A 20,955-nucleotide genomic window follows, 5' to 3' on the forward strand; every position below is an offset into this window, starting at 1 on the left:
TCCATCTTTCACAGGCAGGAAGGCTCCAGCCTCTTCCTCCACCCCTCCCTCCATAGTGTCAGGGATCTTCCTAAAACACATGTTTGAAACCTTGGTTTGAAACCCTTTGAAGGCTCCCCATTACCTCCTGGGTTAAGTGCCTCCCCCTATGTCCTCTTGCCTGCTCTAACCCCTGCCTGCCTGTCCAGTCCCATCAGCTTTGTACTACTTGCCTTGCATCCTATGCTGTGGCCAGTCTAACCCACTTACTAATACCCACTAAATGTCCACTCCTGCCATCTCCTCTCTGGGCCTTTGCACAAGCTACATTTTCTCCCTAGAACTCTCTAACTCCACCTCTTCACTGGGTGAGCTCCTGCTCCTCCTTCGGATTTTAGCTTAGACATCACCTCCTCTCTGAAGCCTTCCTTGGTTACTCCCCCTTCTAGCCTAAAAAGGGAGGGTGGGGGTTGATTAGGTTTTTCCATAACACTGTAATTATTGTAATTACAGTTTATTTGTCCTTTCTTCCTTACAGACCATGAGCTCTGTGGGGACAGGGACTGGGTATTTAGTTCCCTTATGAATCTTTAGTGCCAGGTACAAGGCCTGGCCCACTCCTGCTGAGTAAATACACCCAGCATGAAAGAATGAGTGATGTCCAGTGGGTCAGGTTCTGAGCTGGAGATGCCAGATGGGGGCGCACTGACTCCACTGAAAGTAGAGATTACAGAAATAGGTTTCCCTCCAGGAATCTGGAAAATTCTGCTGGGGGATGGTGTTGTGTGTGAAAAGGCCATGCAGAGAGTGTTGTCTGGGAGCTGTGAGTTGGAGAGGTCAACTCTCTGCCTGCCAGCCCCTCCCCCCAGCCACCGTCCTCCGTGGCCCCCTCCCCGAGCCCCACCCCCACTGCCCTTGCCCCCCAGCAGCTGGCAGGGCCTGTCCGGCCCCTGGTCTCAGCTCTTTGTGCTGGAGATTCGGCAGTTGGTGAGAGGCATCGAGTCCCAACTGTCAGTCTGAGCGTCTGGGGAGGAGGGGAGGGCCCTGCGGCAGGAGGGCAGACTCTGTCCTCTGTCTCAGCCTCTGTCCTGGCTGCCTGTGAGCCCAGGAAGGGAGGAGAGCTGCCCCCTGTGTTGACCCCTGCAGGTGGGGTTCGGGGAGGAGGCTGAGGTGTGTGCAGGTGTGATTCTGACATCTGGGCAGTCAGTGTGTGTGTGTGTGTGTGTGTGTGTGTGTGTGTGTGGTTGTGATTGTATGATTGTAGCCTGGGGCACAGGACACATGTGTGACTTCTCAGGGAGTCTAGCCATCTGGTTACCCTGTGTGGCAGAATCTGAATTTGGAGTAAGGAGGCGACAAGCTGGTCTGAACCTGGGGAGCCTGATGCTGGGGTGTCTGGGTATCCAAGTGTCAGATTCCTGGAGTTTGGGGGTGGAGCTATTTGGGTGGGTGGTGTCTCAGGTTCTGGGTGTGGGTGTCCCAGTACCAGGATGTGGGAGGAACCAGGTGTGTCAGCATAAGGATATCCCAGTGTCTCTGGATCCAGAGGTGGGTGTATCCAGGTGTCTGGGAGTCCTCAGGTTAATGGGTGTGTGGGAGTGTAGCCGTGTTGTGTCCAGCTGTGGGGCTGCCCAGGCTGCCCATGTGCCTGGGTGTCTGGGTGTGGGTACCCAAGTGTCCGGGTGTGGGGTATCTATGTATCCGGCAGTGGGGTGCGCATGCATTGGAGTACCCAGGTGTTTGTGAGTTTGGCTGTGGGGTGCCCTGTGGTCTGTGTGTCTGTATATTTAGGTGTCTGCGTCTCCTGGAAAGGGATATGCATGTTTGGGTGGGGAGTGTCCCGGTGACCGTGCCCAGCTATGGACCAGGGACTGGGGCTGTGCCAGCTCAGCCTGTGACACCGCCTTCCCTGGGGCTTGCCTCCTCATCTCCCTACAGCCTCCAATGCCAGCACCCTCTGGAGGAGACCCCAGTGGTTCTGCTTCTCTATGGTTTGTCATTCTAGAGCTGTGTTATCCAATAGGACTTTCTAAAATGATGGAAATGTTCTCTACCTGCTCTCTTCAGTATGGTGGCCACTTAGCTACAGTTCATTAAAATAAGCATTCGGTCCTTCAGTCTCACCAGCCAGATTTCAAGTCCTCAAGAGTCGCCTGTTGCTAGTAGCTATTGAATTGGTCAGTCTGTGAAGGTAGAGAGCATTTCCATCACAGCAAAAAATTCTATAGACAGTGCTGGTCTAGAGGTGCAAGGCCTACAGCATCTTTAGTGAGGCCCGGACACCTCAAGGAGTGGATGGCCTGTTGCTCAGTGGCCACTGAAGAAGGTTTTGCTGAATCCATGTCCCCTCCTCTCCAGCCCCATCATTTCTTGCCTGGACGATTGCAGCAGCCCCCTCCTTGGTCTCCATTCTGCCATCGACTTGCCAGTGCTTCTACCACCCCGGGATCTGAATGACCTCTCAGGCAGGCATAGGATCCTGCCACTCCCTTGTTCTAAGCTGAAGACTCTCCAGCACCCAAGGACCAAAGCCTAACATGACAGATAAGACCCTGTATGACCCAGCCTCTGCTTTCCATGACAGCTTCATGTTTATGCCTCTCCTCCCCTGACCCCACTCCCCACGTCCGCCTTATGATCCAGGCTCACCAGGCCGATGTTGATCCCAGAACCTGCCAGGCCCTTTCACGCCTCTCTGCCTTTGCACGTGCTGTGCTTTCTGCCGAGAACACCACTCCCACCCGTCTTGCTTCCTGGAGGCCTGGCTACTCGCTCAGCCTTCAGAAGTCCAGCTCTGATGTCACTTCCCCAGGACAGCCTTCCCAGACGCCAACCGATACGGTTGGCCAGGTTTCTCCCACCATGCACATGTGTCAGTGGGCTGCAGTGTTTTCCGTCTCCTTCCCCACTAGGCTGGGAGGAAGGGCTGGGCTGGGTCATTGTCATCTCCCGTCCCCAGGGCCTTGTACATGGCATGTGCCTACTCAGTGTTTGCATTGTTGTGGACCCCTGGGTACACAGGGAAGGCTCAGAGGGAGTGGGGGTGGAGCTGGGGCTCCAGAGGGCAGTCATGGTTGGGGGCCGGTATCCCCCCTTGGCTGGCCCTGGGTGGGGCTGCCATTGCCTGAAGAATGGCTGGGGAGGACCCCTGGGGTTGACAACTCAGAAGATAGCTGTTACTGGATGATTCAGGAGGTCTTGAGCAGATTCCCAGGGTGCAGACCCCAGGACCTGGTGGTGAATCTGGAGGGATGAGGAAAAGGGGGCTTAGAGGGGTCCCTGAGATTTGGGAGCTGAGTATAGGTGGAGAGGATGAAGGGATTGGGATAGGGAAGTTGGGAAGGGGTGTTGGAGATATTTGATGAGCAAGATCACAGCTGGGGTGGAGTGACAACTTGGGGGAGGGGGACAACGGGAGGGGGATGGGAGATTACTTGCAATAAAGATATATCTGGGGGGTGGGAACAGCTGGGAATGAGGGGACAGGTGGTGTTGGGGGAACAACTGAGGGTTGGGGGACAGGTGAGGGATGGATAGAAGGGGGATATGGGACAGCTGAGGGGGGATAAGAGGTGACAACTGGGAGGTATCAGAAACCTATCTGGACAGGACAGTTGGGTCTCAGCTGAGAGAGTGGGAAATACATTGCTCAGGATGTGTCTATGTGTGTATGTGTGTGTTTGCATGTGTGTGTGTGTACTCCCTTGTGGTTGTGCATGTGTGCCTGTGTGTTTGTACCTCGAGTGTGGTGGTGGAGAGCACGGACTTGGGAGCCACACCATCTGGGTTCGAATCCTCACTCTACCAGTGCTAGCCATGTAACCCTTGGGCAAGTTACTTGACCTCTCTGGGCCTTTAGTGTTCTCATCTGTGAGATGGGGATAATAATGGAACGAACCCACTGCACGGGGTTGCTGTGAGGATATGTTTTATATACATACGTGTATTGTTTAGAACAGGTTCTGGCATGTGGTAAGCCACTGTATGTGCTAAACTATTATTAAGGGTGTGTGTATGAGTGCAGCATCCTGTGTGCTCAGAAAAGTTTGTTCTTGGCTTCTGATGAAATCCAGGCCTGGGAGGGGTGATGGTGGCTGGGAGCGCTGGAGTGACCATCCAGGTCATCGGGTCTGGCTCGCCTCTCACCCCCTCCCCTCCGTTCATTCCACTTCCCGCCCACCCTGTGCCAGGGCCTAATCCAATAGGTCTCCCTCTGCGTCTCTCTCTCGTCCTGCCCCACACTGCCTGGCCCTGGGCTGTGGGCCAGGGGATGTGCTTTAATTGTCCAAAAGCTTTTCAGCAGAATCTGAATTCATTGTTCTCCTGCCTGCGTGCTGGGGCCCTGCTCAGATAGAAATACCTGGACAATGTGCTCAGTTCTGGCTGTGTGCCCCACGGGTGGCAGTGGCTTCATCCTGTGCCCTTGGAGAGTCACTGGGGTGGAAGATGCTGGGAGTGGGAGGTGAGGTGGGGGGAAGCCCGCAGGGCAGATGAGGCCTCACCCCCAATCCATGGGGTAGCCAGCCCAGCCGGGCAGAGCGGTAGGCACAAGGGCTTCTGGGGGTCCCGGCTCCCCTGCTGTCCAGTGCATCATAGGGAGAAGTGTGCCACCTCTTCACCTCACGCTAAGAACTGCTCTGCATCAAAGCCCCGGACTGCTCTGGCTGTGTGCTCTCTGGGGAGTCCTGGACCCATCACCTCAGGACTGGGCCACTGCATCGCATCCTTGCAGTGCACTGCATCTCAGCCCTATGCTGCATGACTGCGCTGTGTGGGATTCCGCATGACATTGGCTGTGTGGACTCTCCTGCGTGTCTGTATTCTCCACCCGCATTGTCCCGTCGTGCTGTACCTCTGTTCTGCAGTTGCGCTGCCATTTGTGTCTTTGCGGCTCTCTTCTGTGCTGTGTGACTCTATTGGATGATGATGTTGTGTTGGGCTTGTGGACCCTCCTGGGATTGTGCATGGTCCCTGGCAACGCACCACCGCACTGTGCCAACAGATGGCGTGCTACCACGACACTGCATCTGCATCACATGGCCTCTCTGAACTGCACTGCATTGCTGTAGGGGGCATCTGCACTGCATCGGGTATGGCCGGCCACAGCCTGTCTGCAGTCCACCGTCGCGCTTTACAAACACAGTGCCCCTTTGCCCGGCACAGCACTTCTGTCCCACTGCTTCACTGCACTGCACTGGAGATGCGCATCTCCTGGCCCAGCCCGTCATACTGTACCACTGCCGCTGTAACGCCGCGCTCTAGGTTATCTCACCCTGTATGGCCACTGAGGTGTCAGCTGGTGTCCTTCCCCAGGTTTCTGTTGGCAGCCCCAGTTGAGCAACATCTTTGCTTCAGGTGGCCTAGCTGCAGTGTTCCTCTGGCCCCCACTGCTCACTGCCCGAGGAGTCAGGAGCTACACTGCAGCTTGAGGCCATTTTGCTGGGCTCGGGACTGGCGTGGGTTTTTGCAGGCATTACCTTTGCAAGTTGCCGGTGTTGCGTCTGTGCACTGCACACCGTCACTGTCCTGGGCCTCTACCCTGCACTGTACCTGTTCACTGTTGGGATGTGTGCGTTCTACTGGATTTCAAGATGCAGAGCTCTGGCACTGAATTCCCTGTTCCACATGGTGTCTTTACTACATTCCATTTTGGTGCCACTTTCTACCCCTGCTCTCAAGTCTACACTTACTGTACTCCTTGGGACTGTATCAAGCACCCAGCAGTTCCTTCTGCACTGCACCACGTCTTTCTCTTCCCTCTATCTCTGCATGTTCTGCACGCCTCCACTAGACATCCTTTCAGTGAGAACTCATGGAGCGCCAACTATGTGCCAAGCCTAGTGAGGCTTGGACATACCCCCTTGGTGTTCCTGCGTACACCTATCCCTTGGTGCTGAGCGCGAGCCCAATGTACCACTAGGCGCTCACTGCTGCACCGTGCCTCTGTGCAGCTCTGGGTCATGGCCACGATGCATGGGGCACCTCTCCACTGCATCATGGCACCGACCAGTGCTGCCGTGCTGTGCCAGGTGTTGTGTGGGTGTTTGTGTACACTTCTCTGCTTCCCTGCGTTGTATAACTGCGTTCCGCCTCTGTACAGTGGAGCTGCTGCATTGCACCCGCAACACGCCACACCGCAGCCACGTAGCCCTCTCTTGCCACGGGACTGTTAGGAAGTCCAGATCTTTGCACTGTACGTGTTCGTGCACAGCCCTCTGCCTCTCTACGCTGCACTGTGTTTTTATATGACTCACGGTGTCTGCACTACAGGGGTCTGTGTACCCTTTGCCCGCTGTACCTCTGCAAAGAACAACCCTCCATTCAGCCCTTTGCCTCTGTATGGAGTCTGGCCCCGCCCTGTGCCTTCCCCTTACACTACCAACATGGCAGCCCTGCTGTTAACTTTGGGATTTGCTGGGCATATTGATCCGGGAGATGGGGAGTGAGCCTGGCCGAAGTTTCCCCTGCTGTAGTTGGCTTCCTTCTACTCTCAGTAGAGATGGAAGGATGTTGGCATCGCTGGGTTCTGTATTGGCTTCTGTAGGGGATATCAGCTCAGCTTTCTCTCCCTGTGGACTGGCCCTGGGTGTTCTTCTTGGTTGCAGCTCTGCTGAATGCTGGGTGATTAAAAGGTGGGCATATTGCTGCCAGCCCTGCCCTTGTTAATTGCGCATCAATTATTCAGGGCTCTGGAGGGCAACTCCGGGGAGCCCTAGCCAAGGTCTGGTTGTGTTGATCTGGGCCAGGAGAGCAGTGAAGTGGGCTGGGCCAGATCTCTGGGCTGGAGTCATGGTCCTTGCGCCTGGATCAGACTAGCTGGGATCATGGGGTCAGTAGGTCCAGCCACGGTTGGCATTCTACTATACACAGGGCTTGGGGATGGGGCTCAGAGGCATAAGAGACAGTCTCTGATCTCAAGAAGGGAGGAGGTAGGGGTTAGACAGGCCTGAGACGGAGCTGTTTTTGCGGTGGAGAACATGGGATGGGGCTGGGTTGGGCAGGAATGGCCAAGGGTGAGCCTGTGTTGGTTCCAGGGTTGGGTTGGGCTACCTAGAAAGGGGGTGTGGCTTCAGACGGTGAAACAGACCAGTGTTATCCTTGGGGTTGTATTTGGGTTCCCCAGGCAAGGCTTGGGGCTATGCCAGGGGTTGGGTATGATGCCAGCCCCTAAATTTGAAACCTGTTGGGAGGAGTTTTGTTTCTCCTGGGGCTGTCCCTTGGGAACTGAATGTTCTATTGACAAACCAAAGGGAACAAAAATCTCACTGCAAACAGCCTCTGTTTACCTAGGGTCTTCGGAAAACACCGATGGCGGCTGGCAGCCACACTTGGCACAGAACGCCATTCCCTGTCTGGTGGCGAGGAAGTCTGGTGCTTCCACGCTTGTGGTGCCCACGTGCACATGCGCGCGCACACACGTACGCACGCACGCACGACTCCCCTCTACCTGCCGTGTACACTCACCTCCTCCTTAGGCACATGCTTACTGCTGAATGTGCCCATATAGCTCTGCAGATAAACGTACAGCCACACACCCACAACTTCACAGCACAGTGCCTGAGGGACCTACACTTTGAGAGCCACACTCACCCTCACCTCTCCCCCACAGTATCTCTCTCTGCCTTCAAGTTATTCTTGCCCACATGCATGCTCACACGAATGGAATCAGAATTCTAGAGGTGGAACAGCCTTCGAGGTCACCGAGGTCGCCATTCTCATTTCACAGGTGAGGAAGCAGGGCTTCCGAGAGGACAAGCCACCTGCTCAGGGTCACACAGGAAGTTAGAGGCTCAGCAGGAATTAGATCCAGGCCTTCTGCCTCCCAGTCGGGTGCTCACAAGTCAGTACCAGGCTATCAGTCTCACAGCCATTTACACGTGTACGCGTGTGCGTGCACACACACACACACACACAGGTCTGCATATGGAAGTACAAGCATATGGAGGGGGGGAGACCCTCACTCCAGGGAGACCCCCTCCCGCACTCTGGCTCTTCCTGCAGAGGTTGCTTTGCCCCTTACCTCACCCCATCCGGAGCCCAGCCGGATGTGGATAAACCATCATCCTGCCTTCCCAAATTGCGGCCGACGGTTGCTCAGGCAACCGCCTGCCAGATTGTGGAGATTAGCTGAGGAATGTAGCTGGGCCAGTTTGAGCTGAGTCTGGGGGAGCTTCTGGGGGTCCTGGGTTGATTCAGCCCACCCTCTCAGGGAGGCCCTGGCAGAGATGGCGTACCCACGGAGGGGTCTGGTTTTCTCCCTGTCCCCAGCCCAGCTGAGACTGTGTCCCCAAGGCTTAGACGAGGCTAGGGGGAGAGAGTATGTGTATGTGAACATTGAGTGTGTGTGTGTCTGTGTGTGTTGTGCATCTCTGTCGGTGTGATTGGAGCGCGTGCCATTTGCATCCAGGATGGGGACTTGAGGCCCCTTCCTCACCAGTTCCTGATATCTGACTCCAGACCCCTTGATGGCTTGTCCCACTTCTGATCCTACAGATCAGATCCTGCCATCTAGAGAAGACACCTGCCCTCCTCATGGCTTATAGGATGTGTCACTTGTCTCGTCGGAATCCAGGTGCTTCTCTGCTCAAATACCTAGTGTGGTTTGCCCCCTTAAAATGAGGCTGGACTTCTCACCCTGGCACTTGGCTGTCCGTGATCTGGCCTCAGCCTCCTTCCCTCCTGTCTTATCTACCATTGTTTGGCCAGTCTAGGCTCCTCTCTGTGCCCTGGACCAGCTGTGTTTACTCACTACCTTCCTTCGCTCCTGCTGGGCCCTTTACCTCAGATGCCCCTCTCTCCATCTCTACTGGCCAGAATGGTACCCATCCTTCCATCCCTCTGCTCAGATGCACCCACCTCCAGGAAGCCTTTCCCCTGTACCCACCCTCCTCCCCTGGACTCCCCTTGTGGCCTTGACCCTTCTCTGCTTTGTCTCATACCCTTACCTCCACTCAGACTAGGAGGTCCTTGAGGGCAGAGCAGAGTCTTGACCATTCTTGTGCCTCTACTAGTGCCAACCTGGGGCCTGCTTTGTACTGTCAGTGAATGAATGTCCAGTGAATGGAACCGAATTTGCACATGTGGCCAGCAGAATACCAGGGCCTTGCTTTGTTTGTGCCTAGTCTCCTTGAATAAAGATAGGTGGTGTAAATCCCAGCTTCTGGGACTTAAGATGTGGCCTTGAGCAAGCCACCTCATCTCTCTGTGCCTCGGTGTCCATCTGTAAAATAGGAATAATAATAGTACTGACCTTGTGAGTTATTATGAGGAATCAGTGGCACAGGGGGTCATGGTGGTAAGTGGCAGCCCTCTTGTGATGGCGTTGATGTGTGTGTGCATGTCTGTGCCCACGTCTGTGTTGATGGAGTCGAGAGGTATTCCCTGACCGTTCTTGCTCTCAACACAAAGTCTGGTCTATTTTTGTTTTCCCCTGGGCTGGCGGCCCCTAGCAGGAGTTGAGTCTCTAGCAGAAGCGGGGACTTGGCGTTGGGACTCCTAGCTCCTGAGCCATCCAGACTGGAGGTGATGAGGCTTTTCCCAGGATCCAGGAGGGCTGATTGTTCCCATCCCAGGGTGAGCTGGGGAGCAGGTGGGGGTAGGGCTCACCTTGGAGAACCTGGCCTCAGAGATGTTACCCCCTGAGGACTGTGGCTGGAATGGGCCTGGCCCAGAAACACAGGGCTGGGGATGGGCATGGATCAGGGAGAGGGAGTCATTCTGCCTCTGGAAGGGGGTACTCTGGATGGGAATGGTCAGCCGGGGAGATCACCCTGGCTGGGGACAGGTGCAGGACTTCCATTTTGACGGAAGTCAGGGGTCACTCTGGACATGGTCAGCTGGTCTGGGGTCAGTCAGTCAGTCTGGTGGTCATTCTGGTCGAAGTCAGATGGTCTTGTGGTCATCTGGAGGATGATGGGGCCACTCTGGCTCAGGTCTATCTGTCTGGGGGTCACTGACCTGGGTCAGGCAGTCTCAGGGTTACTCTGGCCAAGGTCAGACAGTCTGGGGGTCCCTCTGACCAGGTCAGTCAGGCTGGAGTCCTGGCAGCTCACGTGGCCTGGTTCAGAATGGACGGGAGGAAGCCAAGGAGCTGGCATTCCCAGGCTCGCCGCAGGGCCATGGGTGAGACATCTGGGGCAGCTGCCTTGTTCCTTGAGAAGGAACAGGAAGGACCTGAGCCCCAGCAAGACTCTAGATCCTGTGGTTCCCTTTCTGGTAATTTGTCTGGCTCAGGGAGGCCTTGGCTAAGACCCTCAGGCACAGACTCAGCTCAGGCTGAATGAAGTCAGCTGTCCCCTCCTCCAGGAAGCCCTCCCTGATCATCCCTACTAGCTATGTTCTCTCTCCCTGCTGTGCTATGGATCATTTTCTAGGGGGAGAGCTGAGGCCTCCCCAGCACAGATGGGGTTAAAATCCACCTCCACAGGCCATAGGGCACATGCTGATCAGGGCTCTTCACACAGTGAGGCAAAGAGCTCAGCCAACGTCCTGCCCCAGCTCTGGAGAGAGGCTGCTGTTATTTCATCCCATCCACCTGGTGCCAGCCTTATGCCCACATTTTACTGTTTTACACTCTGATGGGGTCCATAAAGAGGAAAGGGAGACCCCCCCCACCAGTAGTGGCAAGCCCCTTGTGCCTGGCTGTGCATTTCGAGATGCTGCTTCACATGATCCGCGAAAACCTGGAGAAGTCCCTGCTGCAGATGAAACAGCAGAGCCTCCTGAAAGTGAGGTCACCAGCAGTGCGTGCAGATGCCCACCGTTGTGCCTGGCATGTGGCACTCACTCTCCAGTTACTCTCTGTTTCTTGTCCCTCCTCTTCTTGAGGCTGGGAAGCAGCTAAAACTTGCTCCTTCTCATAGTGAAGGCTTTTCTGGTGAGAAATGTGGACTTCGGCCTCTGACCGCCATGGATTCAAATCCTGCTTCTGTTACTCAGGTGGCTCAGGTGGAACAGGTGCAGAGCTGCTAGCTCCTGAGTGCTTGCATGTGCTAGGCATTGTGCTAAGTGGACCCCCGCATTGAAACCTCAACAACTCCACTTGTGGGTGGGGAAACTGAGGATGAGAAAGGATCACCATCACAGGGCTGGCAAATTGCAGAGTCAAGGTTCAATCCCAAGTCTGTCTGATGCCGAAGCCCACTTGCTTATCTATCACCGTATACTGTGGATGAATCCCTTCACCCCTCGGAGCCTCAGTCACCTCATCTGTCAAGTGGGGAGAAGTACCAGCGGCTGATAGGCACCCAGGACAGGGCCTGGCCCGATTTGTGCCTGCTTCCTCGCCACTTGTCCATGCATTTTCCCGGGTCTCAGATGCCTTCATTTACCCCTGATGGGGCTCCAAACACGAAGGTTCAGGAGTGAGTGCAGGGACCTGTTTGCAGTTACTTTCTGAACCAGTGGTGTTCTCAAGTGTATTACGTCCAACTCAGGGCTTTGATGAGCCAGCTAAGATATATGGACCTCATTACCGACCAAAGGACTCACATCCATTTCAATCCCTGTCTTACTTAAACTATGCATATGGGTTCCAAATCATGGGAATTTGCTTCCTCTAGTCATATGTGTCCTCAGTCCACACATGACTGTTTTGCCTGCCACATTCCTGCAGGCAGAGACCTCAGTTTGGTGACTTTGGGTAATGTGCATCACTTAAGCCTATCTGTCAAGTAGGAATAATACAGTAGTGGTACCTCCTTAGAAGGCGAGGCCTAAATGGGACTCCACGCTTAAAGCATTTAGCACTGTGCAGGGCTTGTCGTAAGCCTGATGTCATCAGTGGACATTGTTCCTATTTTTAAGGAGATACCATCAGGGCTGACTTAGGGCATTCATGACCCTGCCAGTCCTGGGGCCCACTGTCTGTCCTCTCTGCAAAGATGGAGGGGCAGGTGATGGAACACTGACCAGCAGTCAGAGGATCTTGGTCCAAACCCCACCTCTGTCATTTACCTGCTGTGTGACCTTAAGGAGGTCACAGCCTCTTTGGGCCTCAGTTTCCTCATCTGTAAAGTGGGGATAATTCTAGCTTTGCTCTCATGAGTTGTTGAGAGGCTTTAATGGATAGTAATGATAACTGGTTTTTGTTGAGGAGGGTCTTTGATTGGTGGTTGAGCAGTGGGGGGTCCTGGGGAGTACTGGGGGGGTGGGCAATGTGGGGAGGTCTTGGCATTGGGAGGAGACAATGAAAAGAAGGAGAGGGTGGGGGAGGGAGTGTTTGGTTAGAGGGAGGGAGCAGTGGGGGGAGGGCTTGAGGAGACGGAGGGGATGAGGGTGGGCCTGGGTAGGAAGGGACAGTGGGGGGCACCTAGAGGGTAGCCCCAGGAGCCCTTCTGGCCAGCAGCCCTGCTCTAGCCTGGGCTAAGCAGGCCCTTCCCTCACAGCCGGCTGCACCTTCGAGGAGGCGAGTGACCCAGCAGTGCCCTGTGAGTACAGCCAGGCCCAGTACGATGACTTCCAGTGGGAGCAAGTGAGGATCCACCCTGGCACCCGGGCTCCTGCGGACCTGCCCCATGGTGAGCCTACTCTCAATCACCATTCCCCCTTCGTCTCCTTCCCGGGGCATGCTACCCACCTGCTGTGTTACCTTGGGTACATTTACCTAATCTTTCTGGGCCTCCATCTGCTCTGGCATCTGTAATGACACAAATGACACTGAATATGGAGCTCTGTGGACCCTGACCAATTGTGTACATCAGGTAGTTTTACCTTTAAATGGGTGCAGGTTCAAGTAATCAAAGACCCTTACAAACTGTAAGATAAAGCCCACCTCCCATTACTCCTATGGCAGCTTAGTTCAGGATCCACCTTACTCCTGCCAGGCCTTCCTAAATCCTCCACCTTCAGGGAGGCTTTCTTCTCCCTGTGAGCCTCTGAATCCTGGTCTCCCAGGACTTGAAGATGCTGACAGAGCAGTAACCTTGGGGGCTGGATGTGTGTAAAACCTTTCTGCCTCTGCCCCTTTCTTCCTGGATCTTTCCCGACTTCTGCCCTGCCCTGCCCCTGTTTCAGGATGGGGAATATTTGGCGTCGTGAACACTGGACTGAGAGGAGACTAATTATGTAGATTCTAGTCCTGGCCTTCTACCCTGATGATGGCCTCTAGTGCACTGGTTCCAGAGTCATGAAGGCTGGGCTTCAGATCTTTGCTTCATCACTTTACCAGCTGTGTGACTTTGGGCAAGTCACCTAACTTCTCTGAGCTTCCATTTCCTTAACTATAAAATGGAGAGCACAATAATCCATTTCATAGGATTATTAGATAATGCCTATAAAGTACATAACATGGGGGTGGCATGTAAGGGTTCAATTAATGCTTAGATGCTATTGTTGGAGATATTTGAGGGGGTCCAACTACCAGCACCCCTCTTCACTGGGTACAGAAGCAACTGGGGATTAAGAAAAGGATAAGACAGGTGGAGGCCAAATTATCACCTTTATTACTGATGAAGGCTGAGTCGGAGGACATAGCATAGTGCGAGGACCAAAAGGGCTTGCTGAGGGGACCCAGAATGGGACAGCCTATGGCCCCTCCCCTTTGCCCTGTCACAGTAGTGGGCCAGGGCCTTTGCTGCTCAGCTCACAGCATGGCCGAGATCGCATCTCAGCTCACAGCATGGCCGAGATCGCATCTGCTGTCAAGAGTGTGTGGGAGGGGCAGCAAAGGTTCTCACTGTGGGACCAGGACTTGAAGCCAGCAGGAGAGAGGCCCTCCACGACCCGGCACAGGCAGCCTCCGCAGCCTGGGCTCCTGCCCCTTGCCTCGACTCCCGGAGGCCCCCCTGCCTCCCCTCTTCTGTGCATTTGCTCACACTGTGCCCTCCCTGGGGCATTCCTCTCCGCCTTCACAGGGCTCTCAGCTCCTTGTTTGACCTCTGTCCTGGGAGGTATCAAAGTCTGACCTGTGTGACAGTGATCTGTCAAGGTGCCCACCGTGGCAGGATGCCGAGCGGGCCGATTCCATATCCCCAGGGCCCAGCCTTGGCCTGGTACAGGTTAGCATTCGGGTACAAGTAGCTGATTTGAATTCACCTCTTAGAGTCCTGACCACCCTGTGTGGGGTCTGCTTCTCTCTCTCCCCCACACAAGCAGAGACATACCCAGTGAGAAAAGGGGGAGAGAAATTTTGTATGTAGTGTGGGCCTTGGGCTGGATCCTGGGGATGCAGTGGTGAGCCAGATGGACAGTCTCTCTGCCGTGTTGGTGCTCACATTCTGGGCAAGAGAGTTGGAGGTGGAGAGAGGAGGAAGGAGGGAGATTCACACTCAGAGTCAGAGAGCAGGAGAGAGGAGAAGGAGGGGTGACAGGGATGAAGGGAGTAAATGAAAGAGAAGAGGAGGGATGCAGAGTGAGAAAAGACTAGGGAAGAAGAGAGAAAGGCAGAGGGAGCAGGAGGGAGAGGCAAGAACAAAGTGTCAGTTTGAGCACACACAGCTGCTCCCAGGGAGAGGAGAGAGGATGGAGGAGTGGGCCGAGAGAGCCTGTGTGGGGGCTGGGATGTGCCCCTTCCTGGGTGGGAATGGGGACCTGGAGTTTTGTTTACTACCCCACCAGGACTGATGCAGGAGCTGCCTTCTTCACAGGCTTCTGGCTCCCAGAGATGAATGCGGTTCCCTCCAGCGGAGTCCCTGGAGAGCCCTCCTGGGGCAGGGAGCCTCGTGGTTTGGGATCTGAATGGGCTTGTGTGGGCTGGCAGCCAGGCCTGGGGGGAGGCGGCCCTGGGTGGCTGCAGGCACCCCGTTAGCAGCTGCTGGGGCCTTCTCCCCACAGGAGGGAAGCCATAATCCCCCAGCCAGGTCCTGAGGAGTCCAGCCCCCTTTCCCCCTCCACCCCTCTCCCTCACTCCCAGCATACAGCTTGGATCTCTGGGGAAGGGGCAGGGCTGCCTTTCTCTAGGTTCGAAATCAAGAGAATTGTATCCCAGGAGTTTAGATTGAGGGGGTGGGGGCTGGAAGGGAAGTTAGAGCCCTTTCATTCCATCTCTGTTCTGTAAGTTCATTCAGCTTGCAGACCTGTGCTGGGGACGCAGCGGAGCCCTGAGGCATCACAGGCTGGTGGGGAGAGTGATACATACTTTATTAATGATCCAAGGGCCAGGAGAGACACCCATAGAGGGATGGAGAGGGAGGGCTTCAGAAGAGGTGGACTTTGAGGGCCTGTCATGTGCCGGACTCTTGACTCCTGAGATGAATGTCCTAGTCCTTGCCTCGCAGGACAGCTCAGAATGTGGGGAAAGCTGTGGATCAGCACAAGCTTGGACTGAGGTCGTAAAGAGTGAGGTGAGGAGCCAGAAAGGGGTTTTGGCACAGCCAGATTTGTGTGTTTTTTTGCTGCTCCAAGTCTTTACTTTGGGAAACAGATGCAGGGAAATGAAGGGACTTACCCAGTGAGTCAGAGCTGGGACCAGAACTCAGGCCCCTGACTCCAGATGGGTCCAAATGCCTGGAGTCCTTTGTTTCTGCCTCCTCCTCTGTGCCCACCTGACCCTGGTCCTCCCCTGAGTTCTCAGCTCCTGCCTCTTCCTCCTCTCTTTCCAGGCTCCTATTTAATGGTCAATGCTTCCCAGCATGCTCCAGGCCAGCGGGCCCATGTCATCTTCCAGAGTCTGAGTGAGAATGACACCCACTGTGTGCAGTTCAGCTACTTCCTGTACAGCCGGGATGGGCACAGCCCGGGCACTTTGGGCATCTATGTGCGTGTCAATGGGGGTCCCCTGGGCAGTGCCGTCTGGAATATGACTGGATCCCACGGCCGCCAGTGGCACCAGGCTGAGCTGGCTGTCAGCACATTCTGGCCCAATGAATATCAGGTGGGCTGGGTTCAGTCGGCGGTCAGTCTGTGCTTGGGGGTGTGGGTAGAGGGGTGTCAGCATGAGATCAGAGTAAGCAAGTGGCCAAGGTTGGAATTAGTTTGTGTTCAGCATCAGGAGTCAGTCTGTGGTCAAGGTCAGTGGCCAGTCTGTGGTCAGCATTGGGTTCTTCAGTGATGGGTCAGTCTGGTTCAGTGTCAGAGGTCATTGTTATTAGGAATAGTTTATGGTTGGGGTCGAGGTGAGTTGGAATAGTGCTGACTTGGAAACCCTGTCTGGCTGGGAAGTTTTGTGGCTTGAAGGTAACTGTCCAGGATTGGGATGGAACCTCTGGCCTTGACCTTGTTAGCTCTGGGTGCTGACACCCCCTTCCACAACAAGCTGGTTTGGTATGGGGGGTAACTGTGAGCTGGGCTGCTTGTTGAGAAGGATGGGGCTGGAGCAGAGCTGAAAGGGGGCTCTTGCGGGCATCTCCCCAGGCAGGGCTGGAGGGATGTCAGCATGACAGGGACCCTCCCACCTCCCCCAGGTGCTGTTTGAGGCCCTCATCTCCTCAGACCGCAGGGGCTACATGGGCCTAGATGACATCCTGCTTCTCAGCTACCCCTGCGGTGAGTCCCAGCCCACTGGGGTGCAGGGTGAGGGGTACGGGCGGCTGCGGCTCCTGCTGACAGGGGGCGCGAGCCCAGCTCACGCCAAGGCTCTGTTCCGGCAGCAAAGGCCCCGCACTTCTCCCGCCTGGGCGACGTGGAGGTCAACGCGGGCCAGAACGCCTCGTTCCAGTGCATGGCTGCTGGCAGAGCAGCGGAGGCCGAGCGCTTCCTTCTGCAGGTGAGGCGGGTGGGGTGGGAGTGCGGGGGGACCTTGGCCAACTTCTTATGAAAAGTTCTGGCTCCTTTGCGGAATTCTGAGTCCTTCCGTTATTCTCCAGCACCCATACACATGCGTCCTGGCTCTCCCTAGGCTCTGCTCTGCCCTCTTGGGTGCCCCATCCCCCGAGGACAGAGAGCGGCTCCAGGATCCTCCAACCACACCTTCCATCAAAGGCAGAGCGACCACAGTCCCTTAATCAGACCCACACCTTCCTGTGGCAGAGCTGGTTCCAGGAACCCCAAATGTCCCTGTGTAGTAGGGATGGCTAAATGGGGCCGGGACATTTACCACTCCCCTCGCCCGGGTCACAGCGAGATCTGGACCTTTCTTCCCCGGCGCCCATGACCCATTGGCCCCTCTCCCCGCTCAGCGACAGAGCGGGGCACTGGTGCCCGCGGCCGGCGTGAGGCACATCAGCCACCGGCGCTTCCTGGCCACCTTCCCGCTGGCCGCCGTGCGCCGCGCGGAGCAGGACCTGTACCGCTGCGTGTCCCAGGCCCCGCGTGGCGTGGGCGTCTCCAACTTCGCAGAGCTGATCGTCAAAGGTGAGCTCGGGGACGCTTGCAGAGGGCGGGCTTCCGAGGGGCGGGGCGAGCGGAGGGTGGGGGCGCAGGTTCTACCAGGGGGCGGAGTCTTGTCAGGGGGCGTGGCCCATGGACGGGTAGGGAAGGAAGGGTTTGACCGGGGGCGTGGTCTGACCGCGGGGCGGGGCTTGGGGAGGGGCACAATCTCACCCGCGATCAGGTCCGACTGGAGGTGAGGGGATGTGACTGAGAGGTGGGCCCGCGTGGGGACTGGGTCAAGGTGTGAGCCCGGCGAGGCGGGATCTGGCTATTGGGCCCTAGGGTTGACCGGAGCGGGCAAGCGGTCAGTCCTTGGAGGCGAGGACTTGGGGATTCAGAAGGGAGTGAGGGAGAGGGTGTAGGCTGAGGGTTGAGGACGGGGTCAGCTTTTGGAGTGGGGAGCTCCTTAGGGCCTGGGGATTTAGTGGGGAGAGGCAGTCTAGTCTAGGGCTTGGGGGCTGCGTGAGGGGCCTGGGGGAACAGGGGGGCTCTTGGGCTTTTGGGTGTGGTGGGGTGAGGAGCTGAGGGCCAGGGATTCATAGCGGCATCCGTGGGCTCCGTCTCTCTCCCATCTCCTTGCAGAGCCCCCTACCCCCATTGCGCCCCCGCAGCTGCTGCGCGCTGGTCCCACCTACCTCATCATCCAGCTCAACACCAACTCAATCATTGGCGACGGGCCGATCGTGCGTAAGGAGATTGAGTACCGCATGGCGCGCGGCCCGTGGGCGGAGGTGCACGCGGTCAGCCTGCAGACCTACAAGCTGTGGCACCTCGACCCCGACACGGAGTACGAGATCAGCGTCCTGCTCACGCGCCCCGGTGACGGCGGCACCGGCCGCCCCGGGCCGCCCCTCGTCAGCCGCACCAAGTGCGCAGGTGGGTGCCTCCTGGCTCCACTCCCTTCTCCAGATACTCGGGTGTGGACTCAGGGCAACCGAGGGGCGAAGGGTACATTCCGAGCGGTAGTATGGCCTCGATCTGTGCTTCTAAAACTTTCTAAAACATCGTGACCTTCCCTCAATCCTAGTTATGGTAAAGAAAATAATGATAGCTAACATTTCACTTTGTGATGGACATTTATACATATATTGTGTGTGTGTCATTTATTGATTTAAAACTCAGAACGACACCATGATCTAGGTACTCTTGTCATACCCGTTTTACAGATGAGGTGTAAAATCTGTAACCTCTGTACAGATTATTATTAACAGAGATGTTAAGTGACTGGCTCAAAGTCACACAGCTAGTAAGCAGCAGAGCAGTAAAGGATTGGAACACTTGACCGGCTGTCTTCAGAATCTGTGTTCTTAATTCTACATTATATCATCTAGATAAAATAAACAACTAAACACCATAAAATAAAAGTGTTATTAAATTCTAGCTGGATTCTCTTGTCTGGGCAATTGAGCCTGAAGTCCGCTTTTGCTTGTTTCAAAGGGTAATGCAGCTGTTACGCGCAATGGCACACCTGCACCAGGGGAGACTTTATTGTTTAATCAGAAGAGAAATTGACAACAGAACAATTTTCTTACTCTGTGATTTCAGCGTTTTTGTTGTTGTTGAATTTTTATTGAGATATAGAAGATTCATATGCGGTTGTAAGAAAAAATATAAGAGAGATTTCCTTATACGCTTTACCCTGTTTCCTGAATTTTGCAAAACTGTAGTGTAAATCACACTCAAGATACTGACATTGATAAAATCCACAGATCTTATTCAGACTTTCCCGGTTTCATTTGTCCTGATTTGTGTGTATCTGTGTATATTTAGTTCTATACAGTTTATCAAATGTGTTGGTTGCTTTGTGTATTTACCACCACAGTCAAGATAGTGAACAGTGCAATCAGCTTAAAGATCCTTCGTTGCTCTTTTATATCATTTCTGTCCCTTCCTCCACCGCCAACCCCTGGTAACCACTAATTTGTCCTTCATTTCTAAAATTTTGTCACTTTAGAAATGTTATATAGATAATGAAATCATACAGTGTATAACCTTTTGAATCGGCTTTTTAATTTGGTAACAGCTTTATGAGATATAATTCACACCTCATACAATTCACTCAGAGTGTACAGTTCAATGGTTTTTAGTATATTCACAGAGTTGTGCAACCATCACCACAATCAATTTTAGAACATTTTTCATCTCCCCCAAAGGAAACCTTGTATTCTTTTGCAGTCCACGCCTCCCCTCATTTCCCCCTAATTCCTGCAGCTCAAGGCAGCCACTAATTTACTTTTTGTCTCTATAGATTGGCCTCTTTGTGGACATTTCATATAAATGGAATCATACAATATGTAGTACTTAGTGACTGGCTTCTTTCACTTAGCACAAGTTTTCAAGGTTTATCCATGTTGTGGCATGCATTAGTATTTTTTTAAAAATAAATTTATTTATTTTATTTTTGGCTGCGTTGGGTCTTTGTTGCTGTGCACGGGCTTTCTCTAGTTGCGGCAAGCGGGGGCTACTCTTCTTGTGGTGCACAGGCTTCTCATTGTGGTGGCTTCTTTTGTTGCGGAGCGTGGGCTCTAGGCGCGCGGGCTTCAGTAGTTGTGGCTCGCGGGCTCTAGAGCGCAGGCTCAATAGTTGTGATGCACAGGCTTAGTTGCTTCGCGGCATGTGGGGTCTTCCCGGACCAGGGCTCGAAATCGCATCCCCTGCATTGGCAGATGTATTCTTAACCACTGTGCCTCCAGGGAAGTCCCGCCACCAGGGAAGTCCCAGTACTTTTTATTGTTGAATAATACTCTGTTTTGTAGACATACCATAATTTACTTATCCATTCATCGGTTGGTAGGCATTTGCGTTGTTTATACTTGTTGGTTATTATGAACAGTATTCTTATGAATATTAAAGTGCAGGTTTTGGTATGGACATATGTTTTCATTTCTCCTGGGTGTGTGTATGTATATATATATATATATATATATATATATATATATATATATATATATATACACACACATGGTATGGTAACTATGTTTAACCATTTAGGGAACTGCTGGACTGTTTTCCAAAGCAACCACTCCACTTTACATTCTCATCAGCAGTGTATGGGGGTTCCAGTTTCTCTACATTCTCACTAACACTTGTCATTATCTGTCTTCTGATTATAACCGTCCTAGTGGGTATGAAGGGGTGTCTCATTGTGGTGTTGCATTTCCCTGATGGTTAATGATATTGAACTTTTTTCATGTGCTTATTGGCCATTTATATGTCTTCTCTATAGAAATGTCTATTCAGATCCTTTACTCATTTTTAAGTTCAGTTTTTTTATTATTGAGTTGTAAAAGTTTTTATATGTTCTGGATACTAGACCCTTATCAGAGATATTTGCAAGTGTTTTCTTCCATTCTGTGGTTTGTCTTTTAGTTTTCTTGATGGTGTCCTTTGAAGCACAAAGGTTTTTAATTTTGATGAAGTACAATTTATCTATTTTTTTCTTTTGTTTGTGCTTTCAATGTCATATCTAAAAAAACATTAACTAATCCAAAGTCACGAAGATTTACCCTTATTTTTTTCTAAGAGTTTTATAGTTTTAGCTCTTACGTTTAGGTCCTTGATCCATTTTGAGTGAATTTTTGTATATGGTGTGAGGTAGGAGTCCAATCTCATTCTTTCACTTGAAGATGTCCACTTGTTCCAGCACCATTTATTGAAAAGACTGTTCTTTTCCCATTGAATTGTCTTGGCACTGAGATTTGCTTTTTTGCTCATTGTAATTTCCTGGAG

At 53.6% G+C, this 20,955-nt stretch overlaps 1 protein-coding gene across 2 annotated transcripts in view; it reads left to right on the forward strand.

Moving 5' to 3' along the window:
* Positions 1 to 20,955, forward strand: part of PTPRU (protein tyrosine phosphatase receptor type U) — an 83,830-nt gene that overhangs the window by 3,317 nt on the left and 59,558 nt on the right. For both annotated transcript variants that reach the window (XM_059917306.1, XM_059917317.1), the window contains exons 2-7: positions 12,366 to 12,497; positions 15,519 to 15,790; positions 16,320 to 16,401; positions 16,506 to 16,621; positions 17,034 to 17,208; positions 17,809 to 18,102. In XM_059917306.1, the coding sequence (XP_059773289.1) occupies positions 12,366 to 12,497; positions 15,519 to 15,790; positions 16,320 to 16,401; positions 16,506 to 16,621; positions 17,034 to 17,208; positions 17,809 to 18,102 (1,071 nt within the window). The remainder of the gene's footprint in view (positions 1 to 12,365; positions 12,498 to 15,518; positions 15,791 to 16,319; positions 16,402 to 16,505; positions 16,622 to 17,033; positions 17,209 to 17,808; positions 18,103 to 20,955) is intronic.

The sequence above is a fragment of the Balaenoptera ricei genome, chromosome 1 (genome assembly GCF_028023285.1).
Source record: "Balaenoptera ricei isolate mBalRic1 chromosome 1, mBalRic1.hap2, whole genome shotgun sequence".
Lineage (NCBI taxonomy): Eukaryota > Metazoa > Chordata > Mammalia > Artiodactyla > Balaenopteridae > Balaenoptera > Balaenoptera ricei.